At 43.9% G+C, this 19,007-nt stretch overlaps 1 protein-coding gene and 1 long non-coding RNA gene across 8 annotated transcripts in view; one reads left to right on the top strand and one right to left on the bottom strand.

Moving 5' to 3' along the window:
* Positions 1–19,007, bottom strand: part of FRMD4A (FERM domain containing 4A) — a 366,759-nt gene that overhangs the window by 180,069 nt on the left and 167,683 nt on the right. For 2 of the 7 annotated variants that reach the window (XM_064656468.1, XM_064656467.1), the window contains exon 1: positions 286–459. The exons of the other annotated variants lie outside the window; for them this stretch is intronic. In XM_064656468.1, coding sequence (XP_064512538.1) covers positions 286–444 — 159 coding nt within the window. In that variant the 5' untranslated portion in view covers positions 445–459. Of the gene's footprint in view, positions 1–285; positions 460–19,007 lie in introns of those variants that run through there. 7 annotated transcript variants of the gene reach the window in all.
* LOC135415005 (uncharacterized) lies at positions 10,415–11,279 on the top strand. The gene is made up of 2 exons (XR_010430938.1): positions 10,415–10,556; positions 11,148–11,279. It is a non-coding gene; the product is annotated as an uncharacterized LOC135415005 (long non-coding RNA).

The raw sequence follows: 19,007 nt of genomic DNA, 5'->3' as shown, positions 1-19,007 counted from the left end.
GATATAGCAGATTGAACTTTAATTTACTTTCACTTATTTCCCTCTGCTCTGTGGAATGGAGAGTTTGGACCTGTGTTCCACCATGGGAGACCCCATCACGATCCTCCTAAACAAAATGTTTCTCCTCCCACACCTCCCCTGCCCATGCTGTCTCCTCTGTCCCGCCGCTTATGTAGGACCCAAAGCGGTCAGTAGGAACAGGACAGGACCCTGTGAGACTCCCAGGGGGTCTCCCCCCTGCAGCACTGGGGTCTGAGGGTCTGGCCTGGTGTTTTGTAACCCTACCTGATAAACGTCTCTGGAAATGCACCATGGCTTCAGCATGAGCTGCAGGACCCTCAGGTTTCCAAAGCGGCAAGTCCTCAGAGCCCGGGATGTCAGGCTCCACACCAGGCTGTCCCAGCTGTAGAGCAGATCCTCAAAGCCAAAGAGCACAGCAGCCATGCCAGCTCCCTGTGTGAATCACCCCGGATTCCCTGCTTAGAGGCAACCAGCTAATCCCAAGGTGCCTTATGAACTGCAAGGTTAAAAAGTCACTGCAATTTCCATCAAAGAAGGAGAAATAAAAGCAAGCAAAAAAAAAAGAAAAAAAAATATCAACCACCAAACCACCAAACCAAAACGGACAACAAAAAACCAGCAGCCAAAATAAACTGTTTGGGGATGTGTCTTTCTCCCTTCGCACACGCCCTTCAGGATGTGGTTTCTCCCTCTGTGTATCTTCTCAAAGTGAGTCCTGCTGCACCCAAAGATGAGCAAGGAAGAGGTAAAAATACCTCTCCTGACTTAGGAAGGCAATTGCACATCCCTCGCAAAGGGCTTCTTGGTAACACTGCATCACCTCCCAGCTCTGCGCTGCAGAACCAAGAAGCAAACTCGGATCCAAAGTCATCACTTTGCATGCTCGGTCCTGGGACTCCATCCAGAGGGAAGAAAAAAGCCGCTCACTCTCCGTCTGCCAACATTCCCAAGACATTCCAGTATTGGGCTTAACTCTTTCAAACACTCCCAAAGAACATCTGAGAAGGCAGCTTTGCCACATGCAACATTTCATCCTTTCGTTTGCACACTTACACTCCAGTCTGTTCCCCACTCAACTGCCTGGTCTGGAGCCTTTTTATATTTTGAACTGAGAAGGGAGCTTTATGTGTACATGAGAATTATGCAACAGTCTGCAAAGCACCTTATTTACCCAAGGGGTGATATTTTGGAAAGTTTCATGGATTAAACAATGGCCTTTTAAAATCAGTCTGATTCAGCTGGTGTGGACATATTATTAACCCTTGATGTGCTCACATTCATAAGGTTGGGTTCATCTGAACAAGCACAGGAGAATGCAATACACTTCTCTTCATCTGAGCTGGATGCCAAAATACCCTTTTTGGTCTACAGATACAAAAATGGCATCCTTTATTTACACTTCTTACATACACTTCTGGCATCCCTTCCTAAAATAAGTACTGAAGAGGGATCAGTTCTCTGACTGTTTCCCCTCAGGAGCACATTGTCTGGGTGGAGACTTAATGCTGTCAACATCTATGATGAGCTGAGCTGATGGAACTGGTCCAGTGACCATACATTATCAACATGAGGATTTTGGAGTTCAGTTAAATCACCACAAAATCATGCAGTTATGTTGCAAGACATTTTCCAGCTAAATCGCATGAGTGCTTCTTCTACATATTTAATCACCAGGTGGGGAAACTGAGGTGGAAGTATTTTTATCAAAGGCGCAGCGCAAGCCAGTGCCCTTGGAGACAACTGCCTGCCAGTGCTATTTTTCACTCATTTCATTCTCCCTTCAGAGGAATGTGCAAAAAAAGGCCACAGGACTTGGAGGGAGCTGACAGGAGTCAGCTGGAGAATTCCTACATGGAGTTGCTTCCAAGGAGGCACTTTTTAGAGGGGTAGGGAGGACAACACCAGTTTGAGTTGAAATGATGAGGGACTTGAACTCCTAAAGCTGCTGGTTTAGCAGAGCTGAGAAGGCATAATTTCCGAAAAGCCTCAGTGTCTTCTCTGATTCAACTCCCTGGAGAGGGAAGGAGCAGGAATATTAATATCTGCTTGATTTTCTGTAGGTCTGTCCCACCATGACCCCATCCATAATTTGTTCTTTGAGGACTGGAGGACACAAAGCAAGCCGTGCGTCATGATAACTGCACAAGGATACTCGTCAGCTCATTGACTGGGCAGGTGGAGGGCCAGGAAAATACAGCTGCAAAACTCATGCTCTCAGCCTAATTGCTTCTTCAGGACTTCGTTTTTAGAGAGGCTTCATAAAATATGGTAATAAAATCGTAATAATGTTTCCTTCAAACTTGTTAGAAGCTATTCATTCTGCAAAGTGCAGTTTTCCTTCCTCCTCTCCCTCTCACTGCCTGTTTTCTTGGTGTCCAGCCTTTGCTGCAGTCTCCCTACGCTCATCATCTCTTGGTTGTTTGCCTGCCTGTAAACTTGGTAACTCTGCTTCTGTTAGCAGCGATGCAGACAAGGGATCAGGAACATCTCCCTTATAAAGCCTCATTTGAAAGAAAGGTACTTTTTTTCTTATATATAAATTGACTAGACAATATTTGCTCCAGGCTACAGCCTGATATACAAGGTATCTGCCTGGGAGCACAGGAGAGGAAAAGAAAGAAATGTGTTTGATAAAGGAAAACAGAGGGGGGAAAGAAAACGTAGCAAGTGATTGCTCTGGGATGTGACCTAACCCCTTTGGTATTCTGGAAGGGGGAGAGGAGGGGAAATGGAGGATATACCGCAGTTTTAAAATTAGCTACCCCATATGTGCATCAAGTCTTTCCGTATGGTTGAAAGGAGACTTTCGGTCCCCATCCCAACTCAGTAATTACTCAACAGATGAGGGCAGCTCTGAAGGAGCCTTTTCACTCGGCTGATGACATAATCAGACTTTCTGAAAACAGTTCTCCTATGTATTTATTTAACTGACAGACTGGAGCAGTCTCTTTAGGAATCACTTGAGTCTACAGAAGGCCCAGAGAACATTTCACTGGGTAGATTTACCTTCATGATTAGAGCAGATTGTTTGATTTCCTGGGGAGGTTTTCCTGCTGATCAGACACATAATATTTTTTGAGAGGGTAAAAGCTGCCTGAGTACAGATTACCCATCCCACCTTGCAGCTTCTGAGGGAATTGCAACCATGGAGGTTTCTCAGACAAACATAACCCATCTCCTCTAGAGTCAACTACCAAAAGAGCTCTTTTCCAGGTAGACACCACAAAATGTGCTCTTTCTTATCCAAAAAAGTCAGAAGAGGACATTGCTACAGGGAATGGCAGAAGAGAAGAGAAAAAATTATTGAGAATCAGCAACTTGGCTCTTCTACTGGTGTACCCTTTAAGTAATTTCTGTAAAATCATCTTATAATTCTATAAAACACGCTCAGCTTCACCTTCACTAAGGTCAATTTGGAAAAAAAAAGCCCTTTGCACTTGACACAGATCTATAGACATTTGCAGGTCTTTTCCTCTCTAATTATGCGCTGATTATTTCCCGCTGTTTCTGAGAAAATGTCAGCCAAAACATTTACTATGAAACCTCCCACGTTTTACTGACAGTCCGAAGGCTGTTTCTAGGGTATAAAAATAGCTCCTTACTTCCCACGAAAAAAAGGAAAAGAGACCAAACCCCTTGGGCTGCTGTGTTGTTTCATGGGACTGTCACTGAAGCTTGAAGGCTGGGGGTGGATTTCCCTACCCAAACCCAGCAGGCAGCTCCTCCTCAATGCAGACCCTGCAAATTCCTGCTGTGCACTGGTGTAGGTGGATGCTGTCTGCACCATGAGCTTGAGAGACAGGTCCTTGTTTGCCTTTTTAGATTCTGGCTTTGGAAAGAGGAGATCAACCTCCACAGTAAATCTCTACCTACAGCTTCCTGATGGGTGTGGATGTATTTGGGCTCGATGAAAGAAGGACATGCTGGGTAGAAGGCAGTTTCCTTTGAGCTTCCTTCCTGTTTCTACTCCACATATGGCCCCAATGGTCCCTGTAGCTCCAGCCCAACATAGTCTTTTGGGTTCTATTTCAAATTCATGTCCCTTTTTGATCTTTATTTCTCTATAATGTAAAGAGGATTAATGTTGTTAAGATCTTTGTGCCCAAAGTTCCCTTTCATGCTGCAGCTTCACGCTTTCTTATGTTGGAGATGTTATTTTGAGACAAATATTTAATTAGTTACATTTTTCTCCTTGTGCCCTGATGGCACATAATTTTTGTGGCCAATATCATGGGAATTGTTAGTGATGTCCCACTGCCAAGCAATCAAACACACTGAGAAGGAGTCATGCCCCTTCCTTCACATCTTCCCAGGCAGAGCCAGGGCACTCAGTGGAGACTTACAGAAGTGACCTCCCTCCCATAACTGAACTGAACCTAGACTCTCCCAAGATTTCCAAATGGTCACTGTGCACCAAATCCACTTGAGAACCTGAGCCTCTGAGTGCCCTATTTCCACCTAAATCAAGGTACTGTCATCCTTCATACTGGGCTTCCCTGTCTTTCTCCTGACACCCAAGGAGAGATCATAGGGATTTTCTGTGTGTTCAGTGGGAATTTCCCAGAGTGCAAGGACTGGATACTTTTAGCTTTATTTCTTGTACCTTTGCCAGGTTTCATACTTTGTATAAGGAAATCTTTGAGGGAAGGGTCTTAAAAGGAGCTGTAAATTGCATTTGAGTTAAAGAAGCAAATACTAAGACTTGAGGCTTATCTTATACAACACAAGGAAACTTGACTGAATTTGAGAGGAGTGAAAATAAAATGTGGATGTCCATACTGGATCTGCTGAGCCCTTTGATCAACTAGGGATTGACTCTGTATTCATTTTGAATTGCTAAAAGACTGTGACCTCAGTCTAGCTAGGCCACAGCATGTGGACAATGATCTTGCCTGAAAGTTTACAGACTTGTAAAGGAGGCATCAACACCCCTAGCTCATCTCTCTGGAGCTGTAAGATAAGAAGCTGTACTTGGAAGCATCATCCCAAAGATCTGCTGCCCCATGCAAATGTGATGCCCATGCTGCACTGATTCAGTTACCTCCTAACTCTCACTGACCACATGCTTCCAAAACCACAGATAGAAACAGCCTCCTCCTGACTCCCTGGTCTGCCACCATTGACAGCCCTAAAACTTTCCAGCAGAGAAAATTCAAGAAACTGAGGACTTCCCTTCTGGTTACATTTTAGGATGAACATCATGAGTCAGAAATCCTGGCCAATTTTTTCAAGATATTCTCACGAGTCCATATGGCCTAAAATGTTCCATAATGAAATGAACTGCTGTTTCACAGTAATAACTGAACTAAAATTTACTATTCCAGTCATCCACCTTGATCATAACATTTCTAAAGCTCTTTGAAAATGTAAAGTGCTCTGGTAGTGCTGAGTATTATCGTTATGCGAACAGCAGCTCCCTCTGCGTAAGGCTCTATGTGTCCTCACTTTAGAAAGATTTTTATTGACTGACACAGGAGAGTATGTCATAGCCTCAAATCATACACATTTCATTTCCTAAAGTAAGTTGTGTTAGCGATTTAACAAGGTTTAAAAGTAGGTGAATCCTATAAAGCTGGGCTTTCACTTGTCCCTAATATTCCACCGGCTAAAGTGATTTTCGCTTCTACTATGCAGAAACGTGAAAGAGATTGTGCAGAGATTTGCTATTCAATCCTCTTTCTCCATGAACACTGTGGTGAATGAGTCTGCAGGAGGGGATGTAGGTCAGGACAATGTATTAAGGAAATAGTGCAGAACAGCCACAGAAAGTGAATGGTGAGATCTTAAATACGATTATTCTCTTTGGAAACCCAAGCTTATGATTAACTCTGATCCCGCTGGCGACTGTAACGTCCTGTGACTGGGGTCTCCAATCAAAGCAGCACGTGCTTGCAGATGCCCATCACCACAAGGCTCATCATCACTCTGTTCTCTGTTATTATGTGCAGAAATGCTCGGGAGAATTATTTTTGGCCAGAGGAAAACAGAAAAAAAAATCACAGCCAGCTTAGGAGGCAGGTATAAATAGGGAACAACCTAAAGCTCATCCAGCGGCTGAGTTGTTTTCCTACCATGTTATTCACCCATGTTTAAAATAGCCTCTGACAAGGTTCAGGGGTGAAACAATACAAACCTGTGTTTGTGCCTATCAGGAGGGCATTGAATCTCAGACTGTGGATCAAACATGCCTGGCTGTTCTCAGAAGTAGTCATGCACTTGTGCAGCTACACTCTCCTGGTTTCAAGCTTTTGCTTATTTCTTTGGTGACTGGAGCAAATATTTGCCTTTGAAGGTTGGAACTAGACGATCATTAAGGTCCCTTCCAACCCAAACCATTCTATGATTCTTTATGAGAGGTTCCCATGCTACCTCTGTGTTCATATAATTTTGAATTATACATTTATCTGGTGCCTCCCACCTCTTATCAGATGATGGTCAAGCTGTCCAAATGGCCTTGGCTGTGGGTTTGGAGGACACATGCTTCATGTTGCAGGTGTCCCTTAACTGATACTGTTTGCCTGGGAGAGGGGACAAATCTGGTGGCTCATAGAAAGCCAGTCTACAGTTCTGCCCTATGGCAAGATGGATAATTTAATGAAGGGCAGCCTTGCTGTCCATGCAAAACAAGCCCACACACAGCACAAATGGTCCCTTGCAGCAGAACAATTTACTACAACTTATCCTGCAGATACATTTAAGTATCTGCCTGATGCTTCCTGCATGCAACGACTGATACAAAGTCCTTTCTGTTCACAGACAAGAGTGAGCATTTCATTAAAAAGGAGAAGGGCATAAAGAACGTATTTTAGAAAATCAGTAGTCCAGATTTCTCATGTTTGATCTTGCTTTTGGGTTGGAATGCCTGCTCCTGCCTAAGTTAAAGAACACATATTTAGTTTATTCTGAAGCTCCTTATAAAAGATTGTTACAAAAAATACTGGTGTTGCTGGATAGGATGTAATTGCCACTTGACAAAGAGGAAAGATAAGCAGGTCAAATATAACCTTCGGAGTGGAAATGGGGGGGGATCTGGTCCTATTCTAGAAAACTCACCAGTTTCTTGAGCAACATAGAAGAGTCATATAAATTGATGGGTCTCCATTTCCTCAGTAGACTAACTCACTGACATTTGTCAGATGACATGAAATCTCAGGGGAACTATTTTACATTAAAAAGTAGATAAGTGTTCAGCCTGCCAGAAAGCCAACTGGTCATGTTCCATGGGAGGCATATACTAAAAAGCAGAAATACTTAATATATCTTGGATCGATAATGTACCCTCTGTGTTGAAAGCTCCTATACTGATTATCAAAATGAGCATAACCATGGGTAAATAAATGTTCCCTGAGGTGAGGACTACCAGAATACATATATACTCCCTGTGGGAGGAGTGTTGTACACATCCAAGCAATGCTAAATGCATGTAGGGAGGCTGCTGTGGAGGAAGGGGATGGCTCTGTTGACTCTGGGGTAGAAACGTCCCACACTGAGCTGCTGACTCCACAAAGCACACACTTGCACACTCATTCATGGCATCTGCTCTGGAGCTGGGTCATGTGGGGCAGTTTGCTTGTTCCTATTGCCTAAGAACAACTAATCTGCAGATGGGAAACGCAGGAGTCAACAGAGGGGGATTACTGTACTGCAGCAGATCTTCATGTTGAGAACATCTCCCCAGCTGGGACCAGTTAGGCCTTCTCAGTAGAGCATAAGAGTTGACCTCTACCCCGTTTACTCCTGAAACGCAGACCCCTGTGGCTCGTGCTAATGGAAAATCTCCATTTGTGTTGTAGGACAGCGCTGGATCCATGCCATCCACAGTGATAATGCATGCACAGTTGACAGAAGTTGATAACTTGTGCTTCTGTTGCTGGCTGGTTTAAAACCCTGAGCAAACATCAGCTTCTATTTCCTCTCGATGCACTGGGAGATTTGTATTATTGAGCTGCCACCAGAGCTGCGGATAAACAGGCACAAGAGGGCTGAAGTGCCCGTGTGGGACAGACAGTCACAGAGGCTGGCAGTCCTGGCTTTCCTTTTCTCTGGTTGCTTTCTACAGCTACTATTACGCCCACGGAACCTCCAGCATTTCCAGACAGGGTACTGAGTTTTAGGAGGTATAAATAGTAACCCAGACTCCATCTGCAGAGGTGGAGAGGAGTTAATCAAACTCCCCCACGTTCTGTCTTCCAACCTGATGATTTGCCATGGGGGATCCCAACTCACTGACTGGCTTGTTTGCTCATACCTCCTGAAAAAAGGATAAAATAGATCGAAAGCTGCTGGATTGAAGCAGCAAGTCAGCCACTTGATTGTCTCTATGGACAGAGCAGACTGAAGCCGTTCAGAAGTTAAAACAAAGAGGATTTACGGTCTTGATTTAGAAATTTATGACTCATTCCCATTTTGGCTGTTAGAAACGGCTGTCATTTCCCCTGCCCCCAAAACATCCATGCCATAAAAAAATAAAGCCCATAAGCTCTTTGCTGTTCTTATCTTGATGCACAAAGAATTCAAATGTTCACTGTTGCTATCTGGAGCTTGACTTCCTGTTATTAAGAAGGACATCCTAGTATTTAACAACATGAGATTTTTATTTTTTTCCCCTTCTTTAAGCCAGGCAGAAAGTCTAATGATTCTGGGGTTTGTTTCCTGCTTGTAATTAAGTAGGTCACAGCTGCAAAGCAAGAGAACAAGAAAATATTCAGATCACACAAAGCCAAGAGCTATTAAATCATTTGCAGCTGAGGGATATGGCAGATTTTCTTTTTAAAAAACAACGAAGTCTCAAGTCTAAGGAAAACAAATATAGGAACTTTTAGGAGAATGATGAAGTTGGAAGTTCTGCCCAAGCACCACAGTAGCTCAGAAAAAAAGGGAGTGATCAAAACCCAGCTAATGTTGTTCACAAGTTGAATAGCTGCATGTGGTTGAAATAAATTCACTTCTTCATTGCTTAGAGCCATATATTCTATCCATTCAATTTGCTTTGAACCACATGCAAGATTGCCCTCATTTCTCCTGGGCAGTTCCCACCAGGCCCTCTGTGTCAGACTGAAATGCCACGCTGTGCCCTCTCCTGTAGGTCCCACACACCTCCACAACTCCAGACACAGCTTAGACACAGCACAATCTCTACCCAGACAGATCTACCCAGAAGATCCCACAGGGCTGAAGGCCTTTTGTTCTGCACTCATGGTTCATGTTGTTGTGTTGCTCTGGTTTGTCTCCCACTCCATGTCCTATCAGGACAGCAAGCTGCTCTTGGTCCCTGCACTGCTGCCTTCACCCCAAGACAGTACCAGCAGTGCATGGTCCATTGCCCTTGATAATCCATGCACACGTGAGTTGAAGAACAACCTCTGAAGTGCCCTGACAGCAGGGGTAAGAACTGGGGTTCAGTCTCATCATGGACAGGCATCAACTGACAAAGCCATGTTACAACCTTGCAAAGCCAGGAAAAACTTCATATAGCTGAGGTGTCTGTCTGTGAGAACCAGGCACTCTGAGACAGAGTTGGTTCTGATTCACCTCATTTGGTTTATTTCAGGATTCAGCAAGAGCAAAAATGACTGCACATTTCTGTAATTGTGCTTTTACCTGGACTTCGGTATAAACACTCCTCCAAGCCACTGCTTGGCCAAAAAGAGGGGACTGAGAGCAACAAGTTATCACCCTCATCTTCCCCAGGTGCAATACCTGGAACTGCTCTGTTCCATAGTGAAAAGGAGAAGAAAAAGGGTACTCAGCTACGAGAACAGCCCCACTAAGTGGCTGCTGTGGTCTAAGGAGCAATGGAGATGTGTCCCAAATGCATCGTAGTTGTAACAATAGGGCTCTTATTCTGTGCAGTGAGAGAAATGGTCTTTGGGAAGATTTGTATCGGAAGCCCACCAAAATCAACACTGAACACGGCAGTGGTCCAGTCAGACAAGAATGGCTGCCTTGGCAAGGAACACCCGCTGTGAAATCTGTTTGATTTCAAAATAGGGTGTTTGGTTTTGTCAGAGAGTGATTAAGATATGGGCAGAATAGCAAGAACGAGAGCTTACTGCTGCTTCTATAAAAATGTGATCAGGAGGGCCTTAAATCTTCACAGTTACAAATTGGTGATGAGCTCATGTTTATTCAAGCTCTGATTGGGAAATTTGTCATGGGAAAGCAAGGCCCACATAGACGGTTTTCTGGGCTCTGTCCCTGTATGACCAGACGTGGTCAGTTCATTCCAGGATAAGGGAACGTGGACCTTTTCATGTTGGTATTTCTTGGCTTTGCAAACTGGTAACTGGGAGGGGGAGTTGGTCAGTGCCTCCCCAGTGGGCAATCGTTACGAAACAGAAACAACGGAAGGTTTCCCATAGTCTGGTGCCCTGGGAATTTGAGGTCAGTCCTTCCAAAGTGCTGACCTCACAGGAGAGGGGATGAGTGCAAGACTGTGGTGGTAGATATCCTGGGTTGCACAAGATGCCCAATCCATCTTCAAGTGATTCAGGATATCTGGATTTGTGGGTTTCCATCTGTGATTTCTCTAAAAGGTGATGGTTTCAGAAATGTTTTGCTCCCATCCCTCCAAAATGGGGTTCTTTCCCTCTGAGCCCCTTAAATAGAGGACTCCTGGGGAAAAAGGTGCTGATTTCAGAGAAAACACTGACGCTGGGTGCTAGAAGATTTGTTCAGAGACCCCACAGTATCTCTTGGCCTTTGCAGAAAAACACTCATGCTGCCTACACCCTTGTTTTGGATCTTGCAGCAATTTCCCTTCCAGTCTAGGGTGGATAACAGCATCCATGGATTAGTATGAAACAAAGCTCAGGATTGAAAAGTTTTCAAAATGCTGTTGCAACCCAGAGCCTGGCCAGCACCACACAGTCTGCTGTGACTGATTGTCAGGAAAAGCTGCTAGATCATCCACTGGCATCAGCCTGATTATCTTTCCCCCGACACCATTCTCCAGGAGCTGGAGGTTGGCCCCAAGGCCACTTTAACCGCTCTCCTGTGACTGATTGGGTACATTGGAATGCACTAACATAATTGTGCTTTTAAAAATCAACGTCCTCTGGTTTTATGACTCTTCTTGGCCAGGTTCCCACTTGCTGTAACTGAAGCAAACCCTTTTTCTTCTGCAGGAAACTGCCACTATTGGTGCATTTGAAAGTTTTCAGGAGGATACACAATGGCTGCATTACAACAAAGTCCAGGATGGAAAAAGGAAGCTTTCCAACATTTCAGAGTGGAAATTATGAAAATTAGAAAGCTTCCTCCTAGTCTCTGGTGTGGTTTGCAAGCATGGGTTGGGTGGAGAGATGCTGGAGAGGGAGGAAGGGGATGTGGATGTGTGCTTCCAGCTAACGGGAGCCCTGAAGTTTGATCCTGCATCAAACACCTCCAGATTTGCAGGGTGTTGGCAGTTAACCCCAGCTTCTACCCTGAAAGCATCTTGGTTGCCAAGTGGGAACAACAGTGCTGGCTGGGTCTTGCAGAGATCTGCAGAGGATCAATGTCTGTGGAGCTCTGTAATATGTAAAACCCAATGTATTATAAGGGATAATTTTAAGTTGTGACGTAGATTGCCAAGCTTCCCTCTAGCAATAGCCCATCCATCATATAAGCCTTGACAGATTTTTTGGATGGTATTTTCAAATATTGGAAATTCAGGCTCTGCCCTCAGGCGACAGTAACAGCTTTGAACTCAGCTCTGAGGAAAGGAGAGTCTGTGAAATATTGGCAACTCACTTTTCTTGGTTTTCTGTGAAAATCTGGACCTTTAATGAGGATAAACTACCTCTAGGGCTTTAACCTTGGTTGTCTTCCTCCTGCTGTCTGATGATGCATTAAAGGAAGACTGAAAGACAGAAAGAAACTTGTTGCCATCCTCATTCAGCTTCCTAAGATGCTCCAAAGCATCATGGATGCAGGACAAGCCTTGTGGTTAGAGATGTCCCTTGGCTATGGAATCTATAGCAAAAGGATTAATAAAAGCAAGATGTTGGAGAGCTTTTTTGGAGTACTGTGGAGAACAAAAAAGATATTGGCATTCTCCTCTCTGAATAGTGGTAATTTCTCATGGATCACACTGGTCAGGGGAACACACTGATCTGTGCTCATCCCCTGAGCATCCAACAGTGCTCTTACCCAGGCAGATCTCATCATCTTTTTCAGATGCAGTGAATGCAGGCATTTATGCAGAGAAGCTGATATGAGATACATATTGCTTTGAATGCCAGATTAAGTCTATCCTGTAATGAAAGAGAGGCATTTGGAGAGGGTGCAAGTACAGTATCCAGTCCCTTTCATATCTCCCCAGTTGCCCTGTATTCTGGTGAGGTATTTGGCATTTTATCAAGCATTTCCAAGCATTTCCAATGATCTGCTCCTGGTGCCCTTACCCACAGCCTTCAAGCACGTAAATGTATGAGACTATCCAAGAATATGGTCATGGAGTTGTCCTTCAGAGCAGATTCAGACATTCCCTCAGGCTTCCTGAACACATGTCCAAAAGAAACATGGAGCACCAGGAGACCCCAAAACAGACTCAAACGCTCAGCAGTCTCCAAGATTGAACAACTGATTCTGTAAACATGGCCTCAAGGACATGGAGAGGCGGCTGGAACCCAGGGCTCTGCTGCTTGGCACCTGCCCTGCATCTGGCGCAGTCATCCAGGTAGAATCATAGGATCACTAAGATTGGAAAATGCCTCTAAGTTCTTCAGCTGTTGACCTAGAACTACCATGGTAGCCAGGAAACCATGCTCCCAAGTGCCACATCCACACGTCTTTTGAATGCTAGGGGTTGTGATTACACAACTTTCCTGAGCAACCTTTTTCAATGCCTGACCAACTTTTCAGTGAAGAAATTTTTCCTAATATCCAATCTAAACCTCCCCTGGTGCAACTTAGTGGACAATATGGTGGACAATATTGTGGATAAGAGCATGTATTGATGCTCTTATGATACAAATTTTTGTTACCAGAAGAGACATATTAGTCTCTTTTCTTTGACTACTGAAGAGTCCTAAAATGGTAGTAAAATTTTTTGCAGTTACATGATGAACTTGTAAATGTAGGCTGGCTGAAGGTACAAGTGGGAGGAAGATGACATGGGAAACACACACTGGTAAGAATACCAACCCCTACCTTTAATCTCTCTTAGATGAGTTTCTCCAAAACACATCTCATCCCATCACTCATCTGTTGGGAGCTGGCAGGGTGGAAAATCCCTGTGGCAGGAACTTTTGAGTTAAGGCTGATTTGATTCACTCTTGCAGGGACTTTTATTCTGAACTAAAATGGTAAATCCCCAAAGGGCAGACGCTTAGTGCATCAACATTAATTGCAGGTTATCGGTCCTTACCTATTGTTTCACAGACAGTTTACCTCATCTGTGATGATGCAAAACCTGGAGAGAAAATAGATATCCATGATCAACACTGGGTGGCTTTTATAGATGGAGTACTGGAAACTAAAATTAATTTCAACCTCAGTTAAGAATTTTGCTCACTATTTCAAAGCATGCGCGACCCTAATTGCACCTTCTAAATGCATTCCAGAAATACAGCTGGATTGTAGAGTGTGTGCGGGTGACTAAATGGTGTCATTTTCAGCCCATTATCTTTTCAAAAGCTTTTCATGTGGTATCTTTGGGAAGTGGAGACTAATTGCGCTCCTTGCCTGTGCAATTTGGAGAGTGTGATACTTTGGTCCCACCGAAAAAAAATTAAAGCGTAAGAATCACTCATATCCATTTGCTGGTGGAATGAAAAATCACCATTTCTTTGAAGCTATTAGGCATGATTGAGACAATGAGGATAATATATACTTCACCAGGAAATAAACTAAGCTCAGACAGAAAGTTTGACCACAAATTTGGAAATGTGTTCGAAATCTGAATCCAACTTGAATCAGCAAAATAGGAACTATGTGAGTACCTAAACAATAGATTTACTTTTGGTCAGAACAGCCTCTTTCATGATTTCTATCAGGCTGATTGGGAGGGTCCTGTTGCTTGTGAGCCTCGTTAAAGTCACTGCTGGTATTTAACAGGCTTCTGTTGGTGTCTGGTCTGAACCAAAGAAGTTTCTAGAGTGAAAATGGAAAAGCTTGATGAAGTCTAAGTTTGCTGCTCATCTACTGTTTTATTTTGATTTCTCTTTTTCATATTCTGACATTATCTTGACTTACATAGATGAAAAGATTGATCAAGAAGTTAAGAACTGGAAAAAGGCATGCTTTGCACTTGATTTCTGAAGATCCTGTTAGTTAAAGAAACTGAAGCAATATTTAAGCAATCTCTTATATGGATCAAGAATTGACAAAATCTGAAGACTTCTATGTCTGGATGTTAAAACCCAACTGCAGGCATGTCTAAGCCCTTCCAGGGGTAAATCCTGGCTAGAGCATGAGTTAGGACTAGGATTTCAGGTTGGGACAAATTGCAAGATATTTCAAACACCCAAGCTGCCACTTTTCATTATCTGTCACTGGCTGACCTTGCATGAAATACAGTCTCTGTATGGAAAAGCTCTTCCAGGAACCTCCTTGTAGGGTTGGCAAGTTCTTATCTTTCAGGCTGTAAAGCACTACCTTAAGGTAAGCTACTCTGGTGCTAAACCATCACAGCTCCTGAGCTTTGGGCTGCTGCTGGGAGTATGATCAGGGCATGGTACCAGTTACCTGAAAAAGCCTTTTGAGCAGGCTTATTAGCCAAAAGGATCCATGAACTAGAGGAGCCTTTTCACCTCCCCAAAATTTTATAACTGGATTCATATGATTCCCCCATTCCTTTCACCCGAATACAAAACATTTGTCTCATTTCTGGCTCCCAGCCTCTGTCCCCTAGCTTGTCCTTTCTGTCCCAGGGTTTGGCCAACGTGAAGGCAACAAATGCCAAATTGTAATGAAAAAAGCTTTTCATTTTCTCATCAAAATAAGAATCCGAAGCACTGGAAATTTCACAGCAAAACCTCTGCTGTTGAGGTCTCCAGGCCTCAGGAGCGCTTGATAATTCAATTAAGCTCCAACCATTTGAAAGCCAATTTGAGCAGTACCCTAGTTCCAAATTCTTCAGAGTTCACCAGTCACTATCCATTAGTCTTTGCCATGCTCTCACCTCTTGCACTGTTAACCTGCATGCTTTTTGGGGGGATGAAGTCTGGCACAGCTCCTGATCCGTTTCACAGAGAAGTCTGTTTTGATTTGTTACACCTTTTAGAAGTGTCACAAAATATTACAACTTTCAGACACCTGAGAGGTGGACTAAGCATTTATCTGTCTAGGTAGAGTTAAAATTAAACCAATTCCTCCAAAATACTTGTGAACAGGTCAGAAAAGATAAAGCTCAGATGAAGTAGATAAAATTGATGTTTCGGCAGTCACAAGTGATTATATCAGAGCATTACACAGGTGACAGCTTTGCTACTTAAGATTAGCAATGATCTTAAGATTAAGATCTCAGTTTTTTTATTTAGATACAATTATTTGTCTATAGAGCTGGTGAATAATTTTTCATCACCTTGTGACTTGAGTAACTTCCAGAAAAAAGCTAAGAAAACAGGAATTCCTTGCTTCAAGGTCTTTCTTCTGTCTTTGGCAACTTCCACACTCAAATATCCACTCTTTGTTTGTTATCCACAGTATCTGAGTAACTCTGCTGTCACCTCGCCAGTTTATCAGACTGGTAGTGATGTTGTCAAGGTAAGAGACCTGTCCAAAAAATGTCAGTGAAGGTGCTAAGCAAAGCTCTGCAGGATCTGCATGCCAGAGTAAGAGTTTTCAAGTAAATAGCATGAACTGGAAAGATCAACTTCCCTTAAAGCACTCGCTTCGTCGTGGCGTCAGAGCAAGTGCTCACAGCATCACTCACAGAGCCTGCACAAAGGGTTTCACAGACAAGGACCACTCCAGCATGAATGTTACAAGATCTGCCTTGTTCCATCCCATTAGACCCTGCACTACAGCCCTTGGTGTGAGAGGTTTCCCACCACTTTGCTCTTGAACCCATCCCAGAGAAATGATTGATAACAAGCTGAATGCTGAATTATACTTTGTCTACTAGAAAAAGAAAATCAGCAACTCAGAATAATAAAAGTGCTGGTTGGTTTGTGCAGCAGCAAGACATCCTCAGACTCTTTTGCTGGATTTGCTTGGAGGCAATCTCCTCTCTTGCCAAAAGCAAAGGTCGCCATAAGCTGCAGAGTAGCGTGGGAAAACCTGCCTCAGACTTGGCCTGCAGAGCAGAAAGACTGACTTTTTTTTTTTTCAGCCCTGGGTTCTCTCTTCTCAAGAGAAATTTATTTATAGGAGGAATGACGTTTCCTGCTGCATTCTTAACGTGCTTGCAGCTTGGGATAAGAACATGGGAGCTTTTTCTTCTGCCATCTGTTTTCTATGGCAATAAATATCCATTTACAGATTTATCTCTGCCTGGTGTGTTTTAAAGTCATGATATGAGTGAGTGTTCATGGATATCCATTCAGAGAGGAAGTGTCATAGGTAAATAGCAGTCCTAGCTCTGTGCTGGTGTAGATTTACACTTGTGTAAGAGACAGTGGAGCTGTGGCTTGGGGCTTTGGCCGTATTTTTAATCTTAACTTATCTTCTTTGGAAGCACAAGAAATAAAAAAAAGCAATCTGGACTAAAATCCTCCTAAGCTGCAAGCATCCACTGACACAACTGGGCACAAGACCTTTAATTTACCATAGCTGAGAACTGGGACCTAAAGCTGAGACGCAAACTGCAAAACCCAATTTAAAGTGGCTTTTCCAGCCAGATCTCTCCCAGTTTGATTTGTTTCTTACAGGACTTCATTTAGCCTGGACATGGCCTTCCTTTTTACACAATCTCTGTAGTGCCATCCTTTGAGCCTCAAAGGCAGAAGAGAGGGCAGACTTGTTCTTTTTTAGTACAAGAAAGCCGCATGTTTTTTCTAGGCTTTTTAACTCGCAAAAACAATGCCTTGTGTTTGTGGTGAGAAACATTCCTGCGGCTGGAAAATAGCCAGTGAGGTCTTGAGAGAAGGAGTAAATTGTGCTCTTCTTAACCAGTGCCTCGAAGCAGCAGAAAGAGATCTCTGAATGGTGCTAGGCATTTGTTAGACATTAGCAGGAGTTTATTCATCTTCCTCTCACACACATCCGCAGCACATGGATATAATAAACATAGCTTGCAGGCATAAACTGTCTCACATTAATAATGCAAAGGAGAAGGGACTGCACATTTAACATGCAGTACTAGTGGGGGGAAGGAGATCCAAGGAGGGAAGGTCTGGTGAGGAGGACTCTGTGCTGAGAAATACTGTGTTAGGGATGGAATTCATGTTTCCTGTTTTTGTGGAGGGGGAACCTCTTCTGACTGAGGTGTCCCTGTATGTGCTGGCTAAAGTAGAGCTGGCTGAGGTTTAAGGGGTTATTAATTCAGCCGAAAATGGGTGTTCAGGGGACCTCCTCTGCAACCCTCGCAGAGTATTTTGACTGCCTCTGCAGTGATCCCAAAGGCAACCCATGGTGCTGGTCAGGATGGACACACCTCATAGACACCAGCATTTAATTAGATGAACCCAACTCATGTCAATCCTGACACTGGCTGCTGGTGTGTCCTGTGGCTCAATGCTTAATTCTGCCTCAGCTGACACGTTTGGTGGTCTCTGTGTCATACCTACTAAAATTAAACACTGCCCTTTTTTTATTTGGACTTGCTAAGGCCTTTACAAAGCCATCTCTTCTGCTGGGTGCATTGCACAGATCTTTCACATCTCAGGCTTTCCATGTGAAATCTGCTTACTCGGGACTGTATTATGGGCTCTTTCACTGCTGCAGTGGGATTTTGTGGACTCTGAGCTTAGAAACAGATTCTGTGTGGCTTCAAAACTCCAAGTGCAGGGGATCTGCCCTGCCACCTCTAGCTGGCAGGGGATTCCAGGGAGAGAGGGCACTATGTGTGCTTCAGCCAGGTTGACCAGAATCTCATAAGCCAGATGCCTGATGGGGTAGTTCTGTCATGAGGCAGAAAGAAAAATAGCAAGGACAGAGATTTAGGATAAAAAAGTGGTTGCAAAAACCATCCCATCAAAACCTCTGGCAACTCTTAGAGCAAGGCTCCAGCATTTGCCTGAGAAGAAGCCTAAACCATCCCAGCCTTAGGTCAGGAAGTGGGAAGGAGAGAAATAAACTGTTGGATGTGAGTGAAAATAAAACAACACAAACCCCTCTAACAGCAGCTGATCACTTGGGCTGTGTATAGTGGAGCTGTGAAGTGTGTACACACTGCCAAGTTCCCTGCAGTGCTGGTCATCCTTATGCATCCGTTCTTGCCTCCTGTATAAATACTGACATTCTCCAACACCTCCTTCTGAAGGTATATCCATGATCTCCCTTGCTGCCACCGTGGGGTTATGTCCTGGAAACGCCCTGTGAGAGAATATTGCTAGTTTTCACACCTCTCCATCACATGGACTAATACACAGAGCAAAGGTAAGACTCTGGCAGCTGTTGTTCAGACAGGTCAGTATGGATAGCGTGTTTCCAGAGGGGATGTGTGCGTGCATGGAGGAGAGTGGTCTCCCATTTTCTGCAGTTATATGACTATCAAATAGTGATAGAACAAGGGAGAATGGTTTTAAACTAAAAGAGAAGAGATATAGATTAGATGTTAGGAAGAAATTCTTTATTGTGAGGGTAGTGAGACACTGGAACAGGCTGCCCAGAGAAGCTGTGGGTGCCCCATCCCTGACAGTGTTCAAGGCCAGGTTTCATGGGGTCCTGAGAAACCTGATCTAGTGTGTGGCATTCTGCCCATGGCAGGGAGTTTGGAATGAGATGATTTTTAAGGTTCCTTCCAACCCAAATCATTCTATGATTCTATGATGAGTCTCCAGGATAATCAGTCTCAGGTATGGTCTGCATAAAGCATGAGCTGTTCCAGACAGGGAGGGAGCCCCTGTGGCCAGCGGCAGCAGAGGGTGGTGGCCCTGCAGGAGCTGAGAGCTTTGTCT

The sequence above is a fragment of the Pseudopipra pipra genome, chromosome 5, assembly GCF_036250125.1.
Source record: "Pseudopipra pipra isolate bDixPip1 chromosome 5, bDixPip1.hap1, whole genome shotgun sequence".
Taxonomy (NCBI): Eukaryota; Metazoa; Chordata; class Aves; order Passeriformes; family Pipridae; genus Pseudopipra; species Pseudopipra pipra.
This window is presented reverse-complemented; position numbering and strand designations above follow the sequence as displayed.